Genomic DNA, 21,316 nt, shown 5'->3' with positions numbered 1-21,316 from the left:
GTTTGCTCGTTAACCAGAAGGTTGAGGATTTAATCCTGGCATTGGATGAGAAACTTCCACAGACAGTCCCCTTATCTGTGGTGCAGGACGGAGTACCTGGCAAGGAACAGAGTCTAGTTATTCGGATGGGATGAAAAACCTGAGTTCCTGTGCACACATTGTTGATATGTACATGAGAGAGATCTTGACAGTGGGAATTCAAAGAAGAGTAGTTGGAAGAGCTGCTGTTCGGACAAAATTTCGCTGATAGCACACTGCCACCATGGCTCCTTAAGATCCAATAAATTTGTAGATGGCTAATAGTATGGGACTGTATAGACCTACCTGTAGATCTGGGACTGTATAGACCTACCTGTAGATTGACTTCTGATACTGTATAGCGTATATACTATAGAGCTACCGTTAGATTGACCTATATACCTATCTGTAGATTGACCTCTGGGACTGTATATACCTACCTGTAGTTTGACCTCTGGTACTGTATAGACCTACCTGTAGACTGACCTCTGGTACTGTATAGACCTACCTGTAGTTTGACCTCTGGTACTGTATACACCTACCTATAGATTGACCTCTGGTACTATATAGACCTACCTGTAGATTGACTCGTTGAGACCTACCTGTAGATTGACCTCTGGTACTGTATAGTTTCCATATTGATCAACAATACACTGAGCCTGGTTCTTAAACGATTCTATAACTTCGTCATCCCACCATTGTATCAAATTACCATCTTTATCAAACTGACGTCCTAATATAAAAAAACAAACAGTTATATCATTTCATAAATTATGGTTAACATATGCTTAGGGCATGTCTCAATGTGATGTGGTATAGCGCAATATAGATTTTCATACCAGTCTATTGTCAAAATCACCAAAAGTATTTTAGAAAGTGACCAACCAGGAAAGATATGTTATACTGTAGTTAAGCATATTCTATATATCATCTCCAAAATTGAAGTGATGAAGAGAGGCCCTAGGCTATTCCAATAATGAGGTCCCTCCCATTTATGCAATCCCTGGCCTCACAGTTGAGCAAAGCTGAGGATGATGATGGTTGTTTAAGACTACAGAACATGAGAGAAAGGCTTATGACAGTGTCAAAAATATACACTATGATGTCATACACATTAAAATAAACAGAAACTTGCTTGTGACATTGTTGGTGTAAATAAATAGAAACTATTACCTCGATCATCAAAGCCGTGAGTGATTTCATGTCCAATAACCATTCCAATACCACCATAGTTTAATGATCTAAAATCAATAGTTTAAAAAATCAATAGTCAATCTTCAATCACAGCAAATCAATAGTTAATCATCAATCACAACAAAAAGTATTCAATTATAGTTATAGTATTCATGAAAAACATGCCCAGATATCTTCGATTGAAGCCACAAGTTCCAAAACAAAGTGCTACACGTCCATCTTTTAATATCAAACAGGTTGTTATGAAAGGTGATGATGATGATGATGATGATGATGATGATGATGATGATGATGATGATGATGATTGATGATGATTGATGATGATTGACTGAGTGATGATGATGAATGATGATGATGATGATAATGATACTTACTTGGGATAATCCTTGTTATAAAATGGTGGTTGTAGGATACCAGCAGGGAACACTGAAATATAATAAATACACAACTAAAATATAAATATTATGTAGTACTAAATAATATATCACATATACCATAAGTGTCTCAGTGGGTAAGGTGCTTGTCGGCTGATGACCTGCCGATCTCGGATTCACCTTGGTGTTGGCTGAGAAAATTCTTGAGATTTTACACTTAGTCTCCTCTTGTTAGGACAGAGGGTCTGACAAGGAAGGATCAGCATCTAGTCATTCGGATGGGGGTGCAAAACAAGGTCCCATGTACACATAGTCTCGGTCACCCAGAACCTCCTAGTCTTCAATGTACAGAGGGTCTGGGACCGTTGTCAATATTTGACGAAAAGTCCATTGCCCATGCGTAACCAGGAGTTTGGTTTTTAATGTGGTTGATTATCCAGTATCTTTGACCAAGTCAAGTAAGAGTTGCGGCCCTTCCCGCAATAAATCCCATAATTCTTGCATTGATATAAACAAACATGAATCGTGACGACAAATTAGGATTAATTTAAAAAACATAGCTATGGCCCATGAAGAGAGAAATATTACAATAAAAAAAAATTAAGAGTGTTGGATATTGAACTGGCATGCATGAATTAGTTGAAATGGCTTCATCGTCTTGTTTTAGAACAAGTTAACCCCCTTAGACGTTGTTTATGATTATGTAAAAGACCGGATAATCTAACCAATGACCTATTATTCTCAAATGTTGACAACACATCCAGACTAATATTCGTAGAATATTTTTCTGGATGATAGAGACTAATGTACACATTGGTGTTGGAATTTCCAATAAGAGTAGACCGTAGCACTGCTTTTCAGGCAAATTTTCCCATATAGCACACTGTACTGCATGGTGTATGCCCATGTTCATTAGCCTGATGCCCATTTTATTTCATTTCAGGTTAACTTTGGAACAAGATGAATTACTTACTAATTTGGTTTTTAGTCGAACTGTAGAAAGCATTGACAACTACTGGTGTTGTGGACCATCTGAAAAAAAAAACATGTTGTCACTTGTAAATTACACTCAAAGATGACAACAAACAATTCATGTTGTGTTAATAATTTAATAGCAATCTGATTAAAACACAGATCCTATTTCGTTTCGTTTTTATAGTTCAAAATTTCATTTTACTTGTCTTTACTAGGGGGGGTTGGATGGCTGAATGGTTAGCGTGCGCGTGCTGTATCATAAAGTCTGTCATTGAGTCATCTGGCATGGTTTTGATTCCCCGGTTGTATGTGACAAGGAGTAGGGGCGCCTGTCCAACCTCGTGGGTTTTCTCCGGGTCCTCCGGTTTCCTCCCACTGCTATAGACCCCTACACGCAAGCGAATTATTGAAATAAAATTGAACCATATGTTAGATCCTACTCCTTGTCATGTACAAGTGAGGAATCAAAACCACTCCACTTGACTCAATGACAGATTTTATAATGCAACGCACACTCATTAACCATTCGACCACCCAACCCCTCTCTCCTCGTTAGACAGCCAGCCTCTTACTCCCTGAGCCACTGTGGCTCCACCAATATTATGACATTAACCATACTTACTTTGTTTTATCGACAGGATCTCGTAATTTCTTTAAATTACTGATAGCTATACTACGAATATTAGCCAAGACATTCTCAAAATATTTATCTGGGTAAAACTCTACCTAAAATAAAAATACAAATATATAATTAGTTTCCAAAATGAAATCAAATGGGGTTTAACTTCCTATTGTTCTGCTCCAACTGGACTAATGAAGACGGGCATACGCTATACAGTGTGCTGTGAGGGAAATTTTGCCTGGGGCAGCGGCCCTATGGCCTACCTGTCAAGGTATCTGTTATGTGCACGCCAATGTATACACGGGATCTTGTTTTTTTGTCCAATACAAACAACTAGACAGCTGTCCTTGTCAGGTCTTCCGTCCTACACCACTGACAAGATGAAACCACGTCGGAAAATCCCGTTGAACTTTCTCGGCCAATGCAAAGATCGAACACGCGAACTCCAGGCTAGCGAGCCGGCGTCTTATCCACTTAGCCACAATTAGTTTCCAAATCTATTGAAAGCAATAGTAGGGTTCAAAAATAAAACATACAATTTATATTCCAAACCTATCTAAAACTATAGTAAGGTTCAAAATTAGAAATATACAATTTATATTCCAGACTTTTCTAAAGCTATAGTAGGGTTTAAAGTAGGGTTCACATTTTCACTGTCAAATTTAAAAAAATAAATAACGGAATATATAATAAGATTCTGAAACTTTAATGAAATATATATGATGAAGAGTATTGAGAGAATTGATCCAGTCAGTATACTTACATCATCATATTCTTCATCTAGAGCTGTATTATTTAATATGTAGTCAGGATAACCAATTTTCTCAGCAATACTCTCAGCCTATATAATATATAAATAAACACAGTCAGCAATACTCTCAGCCTATATAATATAATAAACACAGTCAGCAATACTCTCAGTCTATATAAATAAACACAGTCAGCAATACTCTCAGTCTATATAAATAAACACAGTCAGCAATACTCTCAGTCTATGTAATATATAAATAAACATAGTCAGCAATACTCTCAGTCTATGTAAATAAACACAGTCAGAATACTATCAGCCTATCTAATAATTAAACAAAGTAAACTTTGTTTAATGTTTTTACTACAGTTGTTCTTTCCTGAAAGATGAAATCGAAAAAGGTTGAACTTGAAAAATCCCAGAGATTCCTCTAAACCCAATTCCGGGATAAATATTCCACTTAAGACTCTAGTGCCCAATATGGTTCACATCATGGGGGTTCTATCATAAGACATGTTTTTTTTTTGGTTTTTTTTTTTTTTTGGAGGTTTTTTTTCACATAATTGAAATCCTAGTTTACTTCTGCATTGACTGTGAAAGAAATTTTGTCTAAATCGAGGCATTTCCGCTTTCTCTTCATCGAATTAAAATTCTTAGGGGTTCTTTAACCTGCACGCCAATGTGTACATTCAAACAACTAGACACTATTTGCAGGGTCTCCGTTCTGCACCACTGATAAGGGGAAACCAAACTCAAAAATCATGAGGTCAACACCTAGATTAAACCTATGACCTTCTGGTTCTTCTAGTGAGTGAGCTAGTGCCTCACTCAACGAATCACACGGCTTCCACGAGAAACAAAAATATTTCTACCTTTTCTTTTGCTACGACTCTCGTCTTCTCATCCATCCAATGTGCTTCTGTTAATAATTCATAAAATGATTCTCTAATATTATGGATCATTTCTAAAGCCTGTAAAATAAATACTGCTATATCAGTGACCGACTTTGTATAAATGCCACTATAAAACTGACCGACTCTGTCTAAATATCACTGTATAAGTTACCGACTCTGCCTAAATACCACTATATAAGTAATACAAGTGACCGACTCTGTATAAATACTACTGTATGTATTGGATGATCTATAAATTTATGCCAGGGTAGGTCATTTGTTAATTTTTCTTTTTTTTTTTTTTTTAATAAACAGTATTTTATTTAGGATGTCTGAATGGGATAGGGGAACAGGCTTAGCCTATGTAAAAAGAGAGAGAGAGAAATGGAGTTTAACGTCTAGTCGACACAAACTAGGTCATTTCGAACTAACATATGGTTTAATTTTATTTCATTAATTCGCTTGCGCGTAGGGGTCTTTAGCAATGGGAGGAAACCGGAGGACACGGGGAAAACCCACGAGGTTGGACAGGCGACCCTACTCCTTGTCACGTACAACCGGGGATTCGAAACCACGCCCACTGACTCAAAGACAGGCCGTATTATAAAGCACGCATGTGCTAACCATTCGGCCACCCAACCCCCTTAGCCTATGTAAAACCCCTCTCCCTAACGGGTAGAAGAAAAAAATGTTTGGGGTTTTCTTTCAGCTTTTGAATAATTTAGGCAGGATTAAATACATCCTCTATACACAAAATCTGTGAATGAAGATTCCCCAGTTGAAAGTGACAAGGAGTAGGGTCGCCGGTCCAACCTCGTGGGTTTTCTCCGGGTCCTCTCTCTCTCTCTCTCTCTCTCCGGGTCCTCCAGTTTCCTCCCACTGCTAAAGACCCCAACGCACAAGCGAATTGTTGAAATAAAATTAAACCATATGTTAGTCCCGAAATGACCTAGTTTGTATCGAGTGCACGTTAAACTCTCTCTCCCTCTCTCTCTCTCTCTCCCTCCCCCTCTCTCTCTCTCTCTCTCTATCTCCCTCCCTCCCTGTGAATGAAAATTGTATAAATAATATCATTACTTACAATACTTTTAGCATTTTCATCAAAATGTTTCTCTACGAATAATCGGCCGACAGCGTTACCAACATTATCAATAACATAACCAACACAGTCACGCCATCTAGCACGTTCTGCTTCAGATCCAAATATAGTCTGCAACAAAAAAACGATTCTTCTAAACCCAATGACAGGATGGAACATGGGAAATTAAATGAAATGAAATGGGGTTGAAGGGACTACTGTTCTGTACCGACTGGGCTAATGAAGTACCGACTGGTCTAATGAAGTACCAACTGGTCTAATGAAGATGAGCATACAGTGTGCTATGAGAGAAATTTTGCCCTGTCAAGGGTTCTTTTACATGCACGCAGGCATATGCACTAAATCCAATGAGCAACTCAGGAAAAAAAGAACTGAGTCACAGTGAGAAATGTTTCATTCTAACATGTCGTAATATAGATATGTGGGGGGGGGGGGGAGGTCAAGTTGTCTAATGCATAGATTTTAGATCATAAGCTCTGTAATTGAGTCAAGTGGGGTGGGTTCGATCCCAAGCTTATACATGACAAGGAATATGGTTGTCTGTTCAACCTTGTGGGTTTTCTCCAGGGACTTCGGTTTCTTTCCACTACACGCAAGCAAAACATTAAAATAAAATTGTACCATATGTTAGTCCCAAAATGACCCTGTTGAGTGAATGTTAAACCTCCTAGGACTTCGGTTTCCTCCCACTACATGGAAGCGACACATCAAAATAAAATTGTACCATATGTTAGACCCGTAATAAACTCGCTGAGTGGATGTTAAACCTCTCTCCCCCTCTAATACCATTCAGTTTTACCTACCTTGTAATAATCTTTTCTAATAATTCTAAATTTATCCGGTAGGTTAGTCACTCGGTTCATCATAATTCTCCAAAACAAATAATTAGCCAAAACTCTGAAATAAAACATAAGATCATATGATATACTCAATTTCAACAATTTATTTTTTTCCTTATGAAACAGATCTGTTTATTTTTCTGTATATGTTTGTCTCATATTTTGTATTACTGTATTAGTTCGAAACGTTGAGACAATACACTTTGAAACATTGAATGAAACAATATTCTTCGCAACGTTGAGACAATACACTTTGAATCGTTGAGACAATATTCTATATTCTTTGAAATATTGGAACAATACTCTTTGAGAAATTGGAACAATACTCTTTGAGAAATTGAGACAATATTCTTCGAAACGTTGAGACAATATTCTTCGAAACATTGAGAGAATAATCTTCAAAATGTTGCCTAAATAAATTAGTATGTTTTACAGTTTATTGCTCAACCCAGTTAGAAAATGGCCGAAAGTGGAAATTCAAATACACCTTTTCAAGTCTAGACCAAAAATTCAATAAAAATTGCTATGCAAAATGCATGCAATAGACGAAATGTGACAAAATCAACAGTCTCTTTGATATGAAAAACATATCCATATATAGACAACTGGATCATGTGTCATCAAATTACTATGGTGACAAGATATTCCATAGGCCTACTCCTAATTTAATTGTCATAAAATGTCCAGGGGCCTTATTCACAAAAACTTAAAAAAAGAAAATAGTTTAAGAATGTCTCCTTTTCATTGGTTGTGGGTTAAAATCCAACTACAAATTTCACCTCTTAGCCAATGCAAAGCCTGCTTTTGAAAGTATTTGAATTTTAGTTTTCGCTGAACAAAGGCTCATGAATAATGACAAAGACACATTTTCTACCTTTTTTCAGTTCTGTTGATAAGTTTGACCATGTTTTCCAGATAGTCCGGAGCATAAACAACCAGTTCTTCCGTTTCGTTTATAGAAATATTAACAGATTTAAACACAAGCTGTAAATATCTCAACCAATCAAACTGAAGAAAATAAAATCTTAAAAAATTATACAGGAATAATTAAATTCTATTGTTATAAAAGGGGGTTTTAAAGTTCATGTTGATACTTTACCTGAGGGAAGGTAAGAAAAACTGTGGTTCATTCAAGTATTTGTTGGTGGACAAGTAACTTAACCCTTTACAGTTGGAAATTTTCCCACTAAGCACACTACATGGCGTACGACTGTAATCATTAGACCAGTGAATGTAGAGAAGTAAACAGTTAAACCTTATTTCAGATGGACCTCCTTGTTAATAAGCTAGCACCTTCACCCACTGAGCCACTGTGACTAGGACCTCCTTGTTAATGAGCTAGCACCTTCACCCACTGCGCCACTGTGACTAGGACCTCCTTGTTAATGAGCTAGCACCTTCACCCACTGCGCCACTGTGACTAGAACCTCCTAGCAAGTGAGCTAGCACCTTCACCCACTGAGCCACAGTGACTAGCCCCTTCATCCACTGAGCCACTGTGACCAGGACCTCCTTGTTAATGAGCTAGCACCTTCACCCACTGCGCCACTGTGACTAGAACCTCCTAGCAAGTGAGCTAGCACCTTCACCCACTGAGCCACACTGACTAGCCCCTTCACCCACTGAGCCACTGTGACCAGGACGTCCTTGTTAGTGAACTAGCACCTTCACCGACAGTGCCACTGTGACCAGGACCTCCTGGTAAATGAGCTAGCACCTTGACCCACTGAGCCACTGTGACTAGCACCTTCTGGTAATTGAGCTAGCACTTTACCCACTGGGCCTCTCTCATTGTCTCAACAAATAATAGAAAGCACCGTTTCTGCTAATTTGTATATGTGCACACGCAATTGCAACGAGCATACAAAGGGAACTACTAATATGTGCACATAGACTTTAGACCATATAACTAATGTATTTGTTGTTGGATATCGCCACAAGTATGCAGTTTTACTTGTTTTATATATAAACATTAATTAACGGCCAATACAACATGACAGACAGGCTGTGCCAAATTTATCTTAAAACAATTTAATGGTTACAAGTTAAAACTTTAAATATATATAATATATAAATACATACCCCTGGAATTCTCTCGGATAATTCTTTGATGGTCATTCTATTATACAGTTTTTCATTGTCTCGTCTCTGATCCTGGGGTATTGTTAGCTGAAATTAACAAGAACAATATGTAAATATCCATCCAAATACACACCTTAAAGGGCCAATCTCGATTATATTATGGAGAATAAAACAGCTTAATTTTGCATTAAAAGCCCTTCAAATCCTCTACCATAGGGCCGAGCAACTAACTCAATATATGTGATAAGTTTTCAAACAACTTAAATCTGTCAGTCTTCATCTCGAAATGGAGACCGGTGTCCCAAACTGTATTATGTGGTGTCTGGATAAAACCAGACTTTTATTTTATAAAAATAACGTGTAGCTGAAATTTGCCTTTCGTATAGACCTATCGGAAAAATTGACCGGAAATCTTAAAAGGGTTACAAGTTTTGACGTTCACGTCTAAACAAGTCAATACTTTGAGCTGAAAGTTTGAGACACGGTAATTACATCATTCCTTTACATTTTGGCGTTTAAATTTCAAACGTACAGATTTTTATTTCCGAGACTCTGTTAAAATCGAGATGGTCCCTTTAACTATACTATTATTAAATCTATGTAAGATGTAATAAAAAGATTCATTTTATTGGGAAAACTACATGCCTTGCCCCAGACACAAACAGTAGTTAACACAACAAAACAATATTTGGAAGTTTGCTATGCTGATTGAATCATCGATGCTATATTAAAATACCCTTTTATAAAGATGATAAACAGTATTTAGACAATGTCATCATCAACTATTCTTATCATAGAGAGAGAGAGAGAGAGAGAGAGAGAGAGAGGGTTTAACGTCCAATCGACATAAACTAGGTCATTTCAGGACTAACATATGGTTCAATTTTGTTTCAATAATTCGCTTGCACTTAGGGGTCTTTAGCAGTGGGAGGAAACCGGACGATCCGGAGAAAACCCATGAGGTTGGACTGGCGACTCTACTCCTTGTCACGTACAACCGGGAAATCAAAACCACACCAGTTGACTCAATGTCAGACCTTATGATGCAATGCACACATGCTAACCAATCAGCCATCCACCCCCTCATCAAGAAACGAAGATAGGTAATTATTAACATGAACTTGAAGCCAATATAAACAATATTAAGCAGGTGTTCCTATTTTACATTATATTAGTGTGGTAATTATAAATATTATTCAGAATATCATGAAAGCTACAAATCAAATTATCAAGAAATTGTTTTTTGCCGCAGTCTGGTAATATTAAAGGGAATGGAAGCTTTTTAACCATATTTCCTTGGTGACCTAATTTTGACTTTGGCTAAAATTGTCTGACAGGTGAAATTCTGAAAGCAAAACCCTGGTAATAGACCTATCAACAAATGTATGCCAGTTAATAGTCAATATCTGTTAAAATAATCAATCAATCAATCAATCTATCAATTATCAATTTTTCTAACCTATCAAGCAATTATTAAAGTTTTTGATCAATCAATCAATAACATGTTAAAGTGTTTAATCTATCAATCAATCAAACGGTAAAGTTTTTAATTAAATGTTAAAGTTTTTAATCAATCAATCAATCAACTGGTAAAGTTTTTAAATAATCAATCAATCAATCAAATGGTAAAGTTTATAGAATGAAACCAGTCAAACCATGAGCTTGAACCCTATAATAGGGTATTTTAAGGTCCATGCTGTGACTTACGTTGGCTATTTCTGTTTCTAGATCTATCATTAAAGCAATATCCCTTTCAGCAATGGTTTTATTGGCACCAAGTAAAGCAGCTACTTCCTGCGCAAATTTCTCGTAAACTAATACAGCTTTATTGTTTCTTCCTTTTAAATAATAATCTCTAGATGGCATACCTAAATCGGGTTGATCCAGCTGAAATTATATAATTAAAAAACATTTAATTTTATTTCATGTGTCAGGCACGAAACAAGGTAGATCACCTTTCTAGAACTGACATTGATACCTAAATTGGGTTGATCCAACTGAAATTATATAATTAAATAATTTTATTTCATGTGTCAGGCACGAAACAAGGTAGATCACCTTTCTAGAACTGACTAGTTGATATTTGATGTCTGATTCCATGGTAGTTATATCCTAGACAAACATCTTTGTAGATTACCCTGCAGAAAAGTAGGACATTAAACCCCATTTCATTTCATTTATTCTGGCATGGTTGGGGCTTTACGTAAAATAAAATCGAGGATGCAAGAGACCCACTTACCTATTAAATATTTACAACTCAGTGTGAGAGAGAGAGAGAGAGAGAGAGAGAGAGAGAGAGAGAGAGAGAGAGAGAGGGTTTAAACATCCAGTTGACACAAAATGGGTCATTTCGGGACTAACTAAATTATATAATTAAGAAAGTTTTTTGTGATATCATGTGTACTGCACATTTAACGTCTACTTGACACAAACTAAGACATTCGAGGACTGACATATGGTTCAATCTATTTCAATAATTTGCTTCAGTAGTGATTGGAAACCAAAGGACCTGGAGAAAACCCACAAAGTTGGACAGGTGACCCTAGTCCTACTGTTTAATAATTTATTTCAATAATTTACTTTACCAGTGACAGGAAACTAGGGAGGACCCGGAGAAAACCCACAATATTGGACAGGCGACCCTACTCCATTTCACATACAGTAAAATATAGACGAAAGAGAGAGAGAGAGAAATGGGGTTTAAACGTCCACTCGACACAAACTAGATCATTTCCGGACTAACATATGGTTTAATTCTATTTCAATAATTCGCGTGCGTTTAGGGGTCTTTAGCAGTGTGAGGAAACCGGAGGACCTGGAGAAAACCAACGAAGTTGGACAGGCGAATATAGACCTACTCACCTGTATAATATTAACATCTGAGTTTTTATCATCAGCACTAACCCACTGATCAACTAATATTTTATTATTATACAAACGTAATTTAATTATCAGATCAATCAAATCAAACTCTTCTTCTTTCCAACTATCACCAACAACAGCAGGCCAGGTACCAAGTTCATTAAGTAGATTCAATATTGGTTCCAAACCACGCTGATCAATTAAAGCTAGAAATAAATCAAAGATGCATTCATTATATCAGAAGTAAATCTGACTATTGCAGGTGTTTATTTCGGCTTCAAACATTTCCCCAGCATCAAATAGAAACAATCAAAAGAACGGATGGTGATTAATGTCATTTATTCTATAACTACATGCAAATACAAGCAAATATCATTGAATACAGCCATTGAATACAGCCATTAAAAAATCTATGGTTGTTTTCAATGGCTTGGGCATGTACTACTTTTGTCCAGAATGATGTCACTTTCAGAATTACGTCAAACTGTAATGACGTCAACACAAGCAACCACAATTTTTGTAAAAAAAGAAAGAAAAATGGGCGGAACCTATGATGAATTTTAACGTTATTGGTGATTTTATTTTTTTTTTTTTGGATAATCTGGATAGTACCGTGTATTTACAGATTTACATATAGTTATAGAATAAAAACAGAACTCAATGACCATTGAATACCACTTGGGTTATTCAATGGTTCACTCAAGTGTATCCCTGCCACTTTGCGCAGGAATACACTCTCTTGAACCATTGAATAACCCGCGCGGTATTCACTGGTCATTGAGTTCTATCTATTTATTTATGATTAGGAAGATGGAATATACGTTTGGTAATATATATAAAAATAGTAAACATAATATAAATATAAACATTTAAGAATAAAAACTAAACTCATCTTAAAACTTTGGTTGGGCGTAATAAAATTAAGAATAAATGACCAAGCACATCACTTATCACTGGGTGAAGTGGTTTATTTGAAGTGGGGTGAAGTGGGTAGATGAAGTAGGGTGAAATAGGTGGATGAAGTGGGGTGAAGTGGGTGGATGAAGTGGGGTGAGGTGGGTGGATGAAGTGGGGTGAGGTGGGTGGATGAAATGGGGTAAAGTGGGTGAATGAAGTGGAGTGAAGTGGGTGGATGAAGTTGGGTGAGGTGGGTGGATGAAGTAGGGTAAAGTGGGTGGATGAAGTAGTGTTAAGTGGGTGAATGAAGTGTGGTGAAGTGGGTGGATGAAGTGGGGTTGGGTGGATTAAATTGTTAGGGTGGGATCCAAGACTTTTCAAACATTTAACTTACTTTCATTGGTACAGGATACATAAAGATATTTAGCTTTTTTCATGGCAGCGCTATCTTTGTCACTCGGTGGTTTATTTAACAAATCTAAAAATAAAATATTCAACAAGTTTAAAATTCTACTAATATTCCATTTCCTAATAATGATAACATTTCCTTATATGGAAACAGGAGCCACGTTGGCTCATTGAGTAAATCACTACTGGCTCGTTAGCCTGGAGGTCCTCAGTTCTATTACGGTGTTGGCCAAGAAATTCCTCAGGATTTTTTGTTGTGGTTTCCATTTGTCAATGGTGCAAGTTCTGGCAACGAACAGCATCTAGTTATTCGGATGGGATGAAAAACCGAAATCCCATATACATGATGGCGTGAATACAAAACAACCCATGACAGTTGGAATTCGAAATAAGAGTAGGCTGTAACACCACTGCCCAGACAGAATGTCCCCTCATAGCACACTGTATTATGTATAATCATTTTCATTAGCCTGAATAGTGCAAAAAAGTAGGACGTTTCATTTCTTTATATGGAGACACATCTTTATTTCAACCAGGACTCTTGTTTGACAAGCCAGGAAATTATCTACTTTTTATTACATAATCAATTTGACTACATTCCAGCCTGGATTACGCTGTAGAATAATTTGATTATTGAAGTTCAGATAATTAATATAGGGCTGTTGTTACAGTCATATTGACCAGTCTTGACTGACTGGTGGCAAAATTGACCAGCAGGTGAACTTACCTGTTAGTCAATTTACATAATCTATAAAATTAGACTTTCAAAGAATTTAACTTTAAAACTCAATAAATGCAGTTAAATTAATAGTTTTTATGTGGACAAACAATGAAATATATAAAAATATTATAAATGGGATATTGTTAAATAATGGCACATTATTTGGGACAAAAAACAAAACAAAATATGGCAAAATTTGACTGGCTGGCAAATTTTTTAAGCAAAAGCCTTGGTTTAAAGAAACCGCCCGTCCACACCTACATTTGTTACATGCTGCACATGTATCAAATACCTCTCAAATATATTGAAATGAAATGAAATGAAATGAAATGAAATGGGGTTGTAAGGGTTTAATGTCCTACTGTTCTGCTCCGACTGGTCTAATCAAGACGGACATAAGCCAACAGTATGCTATGAGGGAAATTTTGAACAGGCAAAGGTGCTAGGGCCTACTCTTATATTGAATTACAACTGCCAAGGGATCTTTTATGTGCATGCACAAGACCTCATTTTTTTTCATGGCTCCTCTTTGGTTTAAAGAATCCACCTGTTCCACACCTCCTTTTGTTAGACACAACTCGTGTATCAAATACTTCTCAAATGTAATCTACACTGATGCCTAATCTCCAGTTAACTGGCTCAATTATGGCTAATGTAATTTTATCTCTATATAAATTGGACATATCTTTATTCAAGGTCAATTTGGCCTTTTTACATTTGCAAGCTGTAAACAAGCACGACCATTATTTTGTTTTTCTAGCATTAGTGTAATCTCTGGATAATTTCCCAAAGTATTCTGGACATTCTTTAGAGTACCGCCTGCAAATGTCAAAGATTATCTAGGATTGATAGTTCATCAGTGACGTCATGTTTTATGGGAGAAGACGAGCTGTGAAGAATTAATTCTGCCGTTTTCCTAAGATACAGTCTGAGAGAGATTAAAGACATCTGTCCCCTTATCTTGCCACAGAATTATATATATGTTTTATAATTCTTGATACAACATTTAATAAATTTTAATAGTTTTATAATTTCTAACTGGGTGTTTCAAGATACTGTGATGGTAAGGTCCTTCAGATATTACAAGATTCTGAAGTTGTTCTTTGACATAAACATGCATTTTTGTAATCATGTACAATATAAGAAATAAAACAATGGTAAATAAAACGATTAATAGATTAATCATACGATTGGCATGTACACAAGACAGGCCATATTGGCAGTTACTTGCTATCTATAATAGTTTTATAAACAATAATGGATTATAATAAATTAGCATGTGATTAGCATTACATAACATTTCATCCTTGGCTAGTCACCTTTAATAGCACACACACAATTAATGTTTTAAAGGAACAGAATAGTTTTTGTCCTGAAAGTTTAAATAAATTCAATTTGAAGGATTTCACTTTTAAAATTAATAATGTATTATCTTGCCGTCCCTTTTCTCGTATCCAGTATTATCTTAATTATTCAAGATTTAAATTATTACATATAACTAGTATAGGTAAGGGATAAATCTGCATATTGTAAGTCTTTCTTTTGTCTTCAAATGTGATATAAATTATTATTTTGACATTTATTCAGGCGACAAATAAACCCATAATCAACTCTCTATGGATTAGAATGCCAGCGAGATTTCAAAATTTACCAATTAAATCGATAATTGAGAATTAGTCTTGGTTATCAAGTACCATTGCTATACTAATAAATGATATGTGCTACCAATCTGTTTTACAGACCTAATGCGACATCCGTCTTTTATCTCTGTCCAAGATGACTGACCTTTAAAAGGTCAGACCGCTGTAGTTCTAAGGGTGACGTCACATCACAATGTTTACCAACAAAGAAAGATGGCATCGATAACGCCAAAAAAGATTACTTCTGTGGCTTGTTTTTGTTGTTTTAAAACAAACACGAGCAGGTCAATCAGATTAGACGGTAAAAAATGTACTTCTGAAAGAATTCAGAGTAAACAAACAGAAAAAAACGTTGTTTACATCGAACGTAGTAATATGAACTGGTACGGGCAAAATTATATCGTTTTACCCATTTTACGCCTCCGCGTACTATTTTCTGTACCTATTTACGCTAAATATGGAATATTTTTTATAAAGATATACTTCAAACACATTTATTTATTTTTCTAATACTAAAAAAAAATGTTTCAGAATTTAATTTGTCGAAAGAAAAAAGTTAATATTTTGTAGTCATTAAGTCGCATCGATGTCATCCTTATCAGTGATTGTAGCGGCCAAGCGAATATTCACTGCGGATCAGTGTGATGTGCTACATCTTCAAACTGTCATAACATCATAAAGTCATTTGAATGAATTTTCAATATTTCCGTTTTTCATTATCTATTTTGAAACCGCTACAGCAAGAATGACCAATTCTTAATCTAAATCTTTTAAGCATTGTATTATGTTGAATGGACGATAAAACATATTTCTCTCTCTCTCTCGAAGAGAAATGAGGTCTAACCTCCATGACACATTAACAGAACACTTGTCCAAATATCATGCTTTTAGAATAAACCAGTGATTGTTTCCCATAAAAAGTGTGTTCTGTTAATGTGTTCCCCAATCGCTAAATGCCACTTAAAGATTATCCATGACACATGTTAAAACCCATTTCTCTCTCTGAGAGAGTGAGTGAGAGAGAGAGAGAGAGAGAGAGAGAGAGAGAGAGAGAGATCAGGTTTAATATCTTCGACACAAATTAGGTCATTTTGGGACTAACATATGGTTCAATTTCGTCTTTTTTTTTTTCAATACTTCACTTTTAAGGGTCTTTAGCAGTGGAAGGAAATCGGACCCTGAGTTCACATAGCATACTCAGACTTTATTTAAGAATTTACTCAACTTTCAATCACGGTTTATAAGAAATATCTTTGATCCAGAAAAACAAAACTTTGTGCCTAGTTTCTTATTGATGTATTTGATACATTAAAACAATAAAAGTTTTATAAAAGGGCTATATTTTAGTTAAAATAAGGTGAACAATTTTGAGTAAATTCTTAATTTAAGTCTGAGAATGTTTCCTGAACTTGGGGCCGGGGCACCTGGAGAAAACACCTGTGGGTGGACAGATGTTCCTACTCCTTGTCACGTACAACCGGGGAATCGAAACCTTCCGGTTGACTCAGTGACAGACCTTATGATACAGCGCGTACGGCCATACCGTTCAATTTATATAAACTTGGGTATAGTGCTGGTCCGCTAACTTGAGGTATGGAATTTGACCGCGGTGTTGACCGTGAAATGAAATGAAATGGAGTTTAACGTCCTACTTTTCTGCTCCTAACCTGGGCTAATGAAGACGGGCATACGCCATACAGTGTGCTATGAGGGAAATTTTGCCCTGACAGCGGCACTACGGCATACTCTTATATCGAATTCCAACTGCCAAGGGATCTTTTACGTGCACGCCAATGTGTACACAGGACCTCGGTTTTTTGTCCCATCCGAACGACTAGACAGCTTTCCTTGTCAGCCCCTCCGTCCTGCATCACTGACAAGGGAGAACCACGGTTGACCGTGAAAGTTTCCCGGGAAGTTCCCTGTGTTGACTCAGTGACAGACCTTATGATGCAATGCACACAACTAACCATTCGGCCAAATCTACTACCAATAGATGCACCATAGAACTTCATTGGATCATTAGATTTAAAACCCTTCCTCCATACGGTATCAATGACAAAATCTGAACTTGGGCACCCCCCACATTTTTTTTGGTTTTTTTAATGAATTAATAACAATATTGCCTCATTAACTTTAAGTCAAAATTCTAAACGAAATCTCATCTAGCTAACATAATAAAGTTGAAATTTGTGTGTGTGACAGACCAAGCATGACAAAAACAAGATTATTATTATATGCAACTCGTGCAAAATGCGTTCGTTATTGCTATAAACTAATAACCGTTTTTATCTTGACCCGTCTGCCATTTAAACAGATACCCAATAACCGTACTTGGAATTTAATATGCTCGGAGATTATCAACGACAACGGGATGCAATTACCTAACGACAAAACACAGCCTATTTCAAGTAGATGAAGTAAATGTGATCACAAAGTTGACATCACCGTTCACTCGTTAACAGGAAATTAAAGCGAGGCAAAGAGCAGAAGCGGTTATCTCTTTAAAATTGCTTCAGAACATTTAATTGGACAGGCTGAAGAGATACTAATTGGTCTGAGTTTCTGCAAAATCGTTTACCTAAATTGAGAGCAACTTGCAGTCTTTGTACGAAAACAAAGGTCATGTCTTTGAAACTCAGCGACAACTTAGATTAAATCGAACAATAACATTATAAGCATGGAACTCTCTGTCTCGTGTAGATGAGCAGCTGTATTTCTGTAATCATGACAGTCAAGGGCTGCCACATGAGTAAGGTCCTCATCATTAAATATTATTTTTTTTTAAAGAGAAGTGGCACAGTTAGATTATTTTATGAAGAATCGTAAAAAATTCTTATCTAATTAAAACTATAGTCTTTTGTTGACACAATGGTTAGACCAGCCTCTACAGAATGAGAGAGAGAGAGAGAGAAATGGGGTTTAACTTCCATTCGACACAAACTAGGTCATTTTGGGACTAACATATGGTTCAATTTTATTTCAATAATTGGCTTGCGTATAGGGGTCTTTAGCAGTGGAAGGAAACCGGAGGACCCAGAGAAAACTCACGAGGTTGGACAGGCGACCCTATTCCTTGTCACGTACATCAGGGGAATCGAAACTACGCCACTTGACTCAATGACAGACCATATGATGCAACGCGTACACGGTTAAAAAATTCAGTCACCCCCCCCCCCCCTATAGGTATTAAAGATGGTGGGTATGCTTTTTCTAATAATCTAATAAGGTCTGTCTTAGAGTCTAGATGTGACTGACCTCCTACTGCTAAAAGACCCTGCGTGCAAGCGAATTAGTGAAATCAAATTGAATCATCTGTTAGTCCCGAAATGACCTAGTTTGTATCAAGTGGATGTTAAACCATATTTCTTGTTGTCTGTCATTAGAGAATAAGACAGGTTGTAAGATTTAAACATACCACAACCTATCCATCTATAAGTTTTACACCTGTTAATCTCTCTTGATAGTTTATATATACAAAACTTTTATATACATTTATATATACAACATCATACATATTGTATAATATCATATCATAACAAAATTTGTAACATGGACGGGAAACCTTCCTTTGTTCTTTTCATTGAATAAGCAGTTTGTTTTCCCTCTAGTAGATTGGGTGGAGTTTAACCGTCCAATAACTAGACATGTTCAATGTTATTGCACTCTTTTGCTGGTTTACACTAGTTTTAGTAGAAATCATATAGAGAAGTGGGGTGGGTTTTCTGTGCAATAACAACAAGCATGTTTAGCAGGTGTCAATGTTACAAGTCATTTATAGCACGCTTCATTCGTTAACAGGTTTAATATCTCGGCCTACTGAGTCAATGTTTAAACCTGTTAACTCATGAAAGCCGTGCTATCAATATAACTTGTAGCCGCTTTGCTTTTAAAGCAGCAAGTGAGAATCATTTGTTGTCATTAATCAGCTTCAATTATACTAATTGTTGAGAGAGAGAAATGGGGTTTAATGTCCACTCGACACAAACTAGGTCATTTCGGGACTAATATATGGTTCAATTCTATTTCAATAATTCACTTGCTTGGTTTCGAATCTCCGGTTATACGTGACAAGGAGTGGAGTCACCTGTTCAAACTCGTGGTATTCCTCCAGGTTCTCCGGTTTCCTCCTACTGCTAAAGACCCCTACGCACAAGCGAATAATAGAAATAAAATTAAACCATATGTTAGTCCCGAAATGACCTAGTTTGTGTCGAGTGGACGTTAAACCCCATTTCTCTGTCTCTCTGAACACCAAGAGCGTTATGTATATCACTGAAAATTTATAGGCCACACATCATTAAAAAATTAAATATCATTGTACATGTGGATATACAAACCTTTCACCATGACTTGAATATCATCTCGAAGCTTTCCAAAAGTATTATAACTTGCTCGGTCATCAGGAATAGCATTCACTTTATTCCAATTTCCGCAAGCATAATCAAAAAAATTTTCACAAGGATCAACAGAATCGTCCATGGCATTCATTAACCGAGCAGCTGAAAATAAATTACAAATATAGGTGAAAACTGATAGAATAATTATCTACTCTCGAAGTCCTTTGAATAGCCTTAAACCACTGAAGGACTGTATCACTTTTCTTAATCGGATGTTTTTTTGTCGGTTTTAACCGATTGGTGTTTAATCTAGCCGATTGCAATCTGGTTAAAACACAGATCCTATTTCGTTTCGTTTTTATAGTTCAAAATTTCATTTTTACTTGTCTTTACTACACTAGGATCTGGAAGAGTTGTTATTTAACTCGTGTTCTGAATGGTGTCAGGGATAAGAAAATGATAAGAAAATGAAACAGTCTGTTACACCGAGCTTTAGGCGTGTCTTTCACGGAACTGTGGGTAATCCACTAGTAACATCAATGCTGATTGGTTAATCAAATGTCTGAAGTCATAGGGTCATACATCAGTCTTATGACCCCTGACGTGACCTATCGCTATAACTTGTCAGATCTTCATGTAGTGTAGGCCATCGAAAGTATAAATAAACGAAACGAAATATACATCTGTATTTTAATCAGATTGAGCCGATTGGTAAAACAATGAACCAGCCACTTAGGTATCATAAATCAATCTACTTTCGGTTAATTATCACTTGTCGATTAAACATACATTATGTAAGATTTAAATCTGCCTATTGCAGGCCTTTCTTTAGGCCTGAAATGTTATCTAAAATATTAATTAGATATTTATTAACAAAACAAGACCATAATCAGTTCTAGATGGCATCGCTAGCCTCCGATCTTTAGTGGATTATGAGGCGATTTACTGCATAACTTTCCTTCACGATTTAACGATTAAATGGATATCGAGACTATGCTGTTTATCGTACTGACTTTAGTAATGATGACCAAGGCTAGGCAGAAATTTCAACCCCTTAGTTCTCGGTTCATCGTGGATCAATTTGAATGAAATTTTCAGCAAATTGCCTTTACATTATCTAGTTTTTAACTATTATAGTGAGAACTGCCAAATTGTTATCAGATCTCCCATAATGTATCTTTACGTAGTCAATCAACTTGCTTGTAGGCTACTATAACAGTCAGGCCAGGTGATTCATAATCCGAGTAATTAGCACATTTAGAGTTAATTTTGAAAATCCGGTAAAAAAATAAAACAAGCTTGCTGATTATTCATAATAAGCCACGTGGTGAAAGACTATGATCTCAGCACTGTACACTAATCGTCGGACTTGGGCAGTGTGAGGCAGTTCAACACTTACGGGTAGTTTTGAAACGAGACACAAAATTCAATTTTTAAAAAAGATGACAATTTTTTTTAAAAATATCTGGGAAGGAGGGGATGGGAGTGGGTTAAAAGTTTACGGATATCATTGTTTACATTTCCAATTCTAAATACATAGCCCTATTGACTGGGAAACATACACAAACTATGAGGGAAAATTAACGTAAAACAGCTAAAGGCTG

The 21,316-nt window shown here is 36.3% G+C and overlaps 1 protein-coding gene across 4 annotated transcripts in view; it reads right to left on the bottom strand.

Moving 5' to 3' along the window:
• The window catches only part of LOC126827118 (neprilysin-4), a 73,966-nt gene that overhangs the window by 8,442 nt on the left and 44,208 nt on the right, over positions 1–21,316 (bottom strand). For 3 of the 4 annotated variants that reach the window (XM_050556319.2, XM_050556320.2, XM_050556321.2), the window contains 15 exons: positions 19,713–19,874; positions 12,998–13,081; positions 11,707–11,912; positions 10,552–10,731; positions 8,845–8,931; positions 7,637–7,770; positions 6,727–6,820; positions 5,906–6,034; positions 4,804–4,902; positions 3,947–4,024; positions 3,184–3,287; positions 2,560–2,618; positions 1,587–1,638; positions 1,192–1,259; positions 621–751 (listed from right to left, as the gene is read on the bottom strand). In XM_050556319.2, the coding sequence (XP_050412276.1) occupies positions 621–751; positions 1,192–1,259; positions 1,587–1,638; positions 2,560–2,618; positions 3,184–3,287; positions 3,947–4,024; positions 4,804–4,902; positions 5,906–6,034; positions 6,727–6,820; positions 7,637–7,770; positions 8,845–8,931; positions 10,552–10,731; positions 11,707–11,912; positions 12,998–13,081; positions 19,713–19,874 (1,667 nt within the window). Of the gene's footprint in view, positions 1–620; positions 752–1,191; positions 1,260–1,586; positions 1,639–2,559; positions 2,619–3,183; positions 3,288–3,946; positions 4,025–4,803; positions 4,903–5,905; positions 6,035–6,726; positions 6,821–7,636; positions 7,771–8,844; positions 8,932–10,551; positions 10,732–11,200; positions 11,913–12,997; positions 13,082–19,712; positions 19,875–21,316 lie in introns of those variants that run through there. The other variant, XM_056102414.1, reaches the window with a different exon arrangement.

The sequence above is a fragment of the Patella vulgata genome, chromosome 7 (assembly GCF_932274485.2).
Source record: "Patella vulgata chromosome 7, xgPatVulg1.2, whole genome shotgun sequence".
Classification (NCBI taxonomy): domain Eukaryota; kingdom Metazoa; phylum Mollusca; class Gastropoda; family Patellidae; genus Patella; species Patella vulgata.
This window is presented reverse-complemented; position numbering and strand designations above follow the sequence as displayed.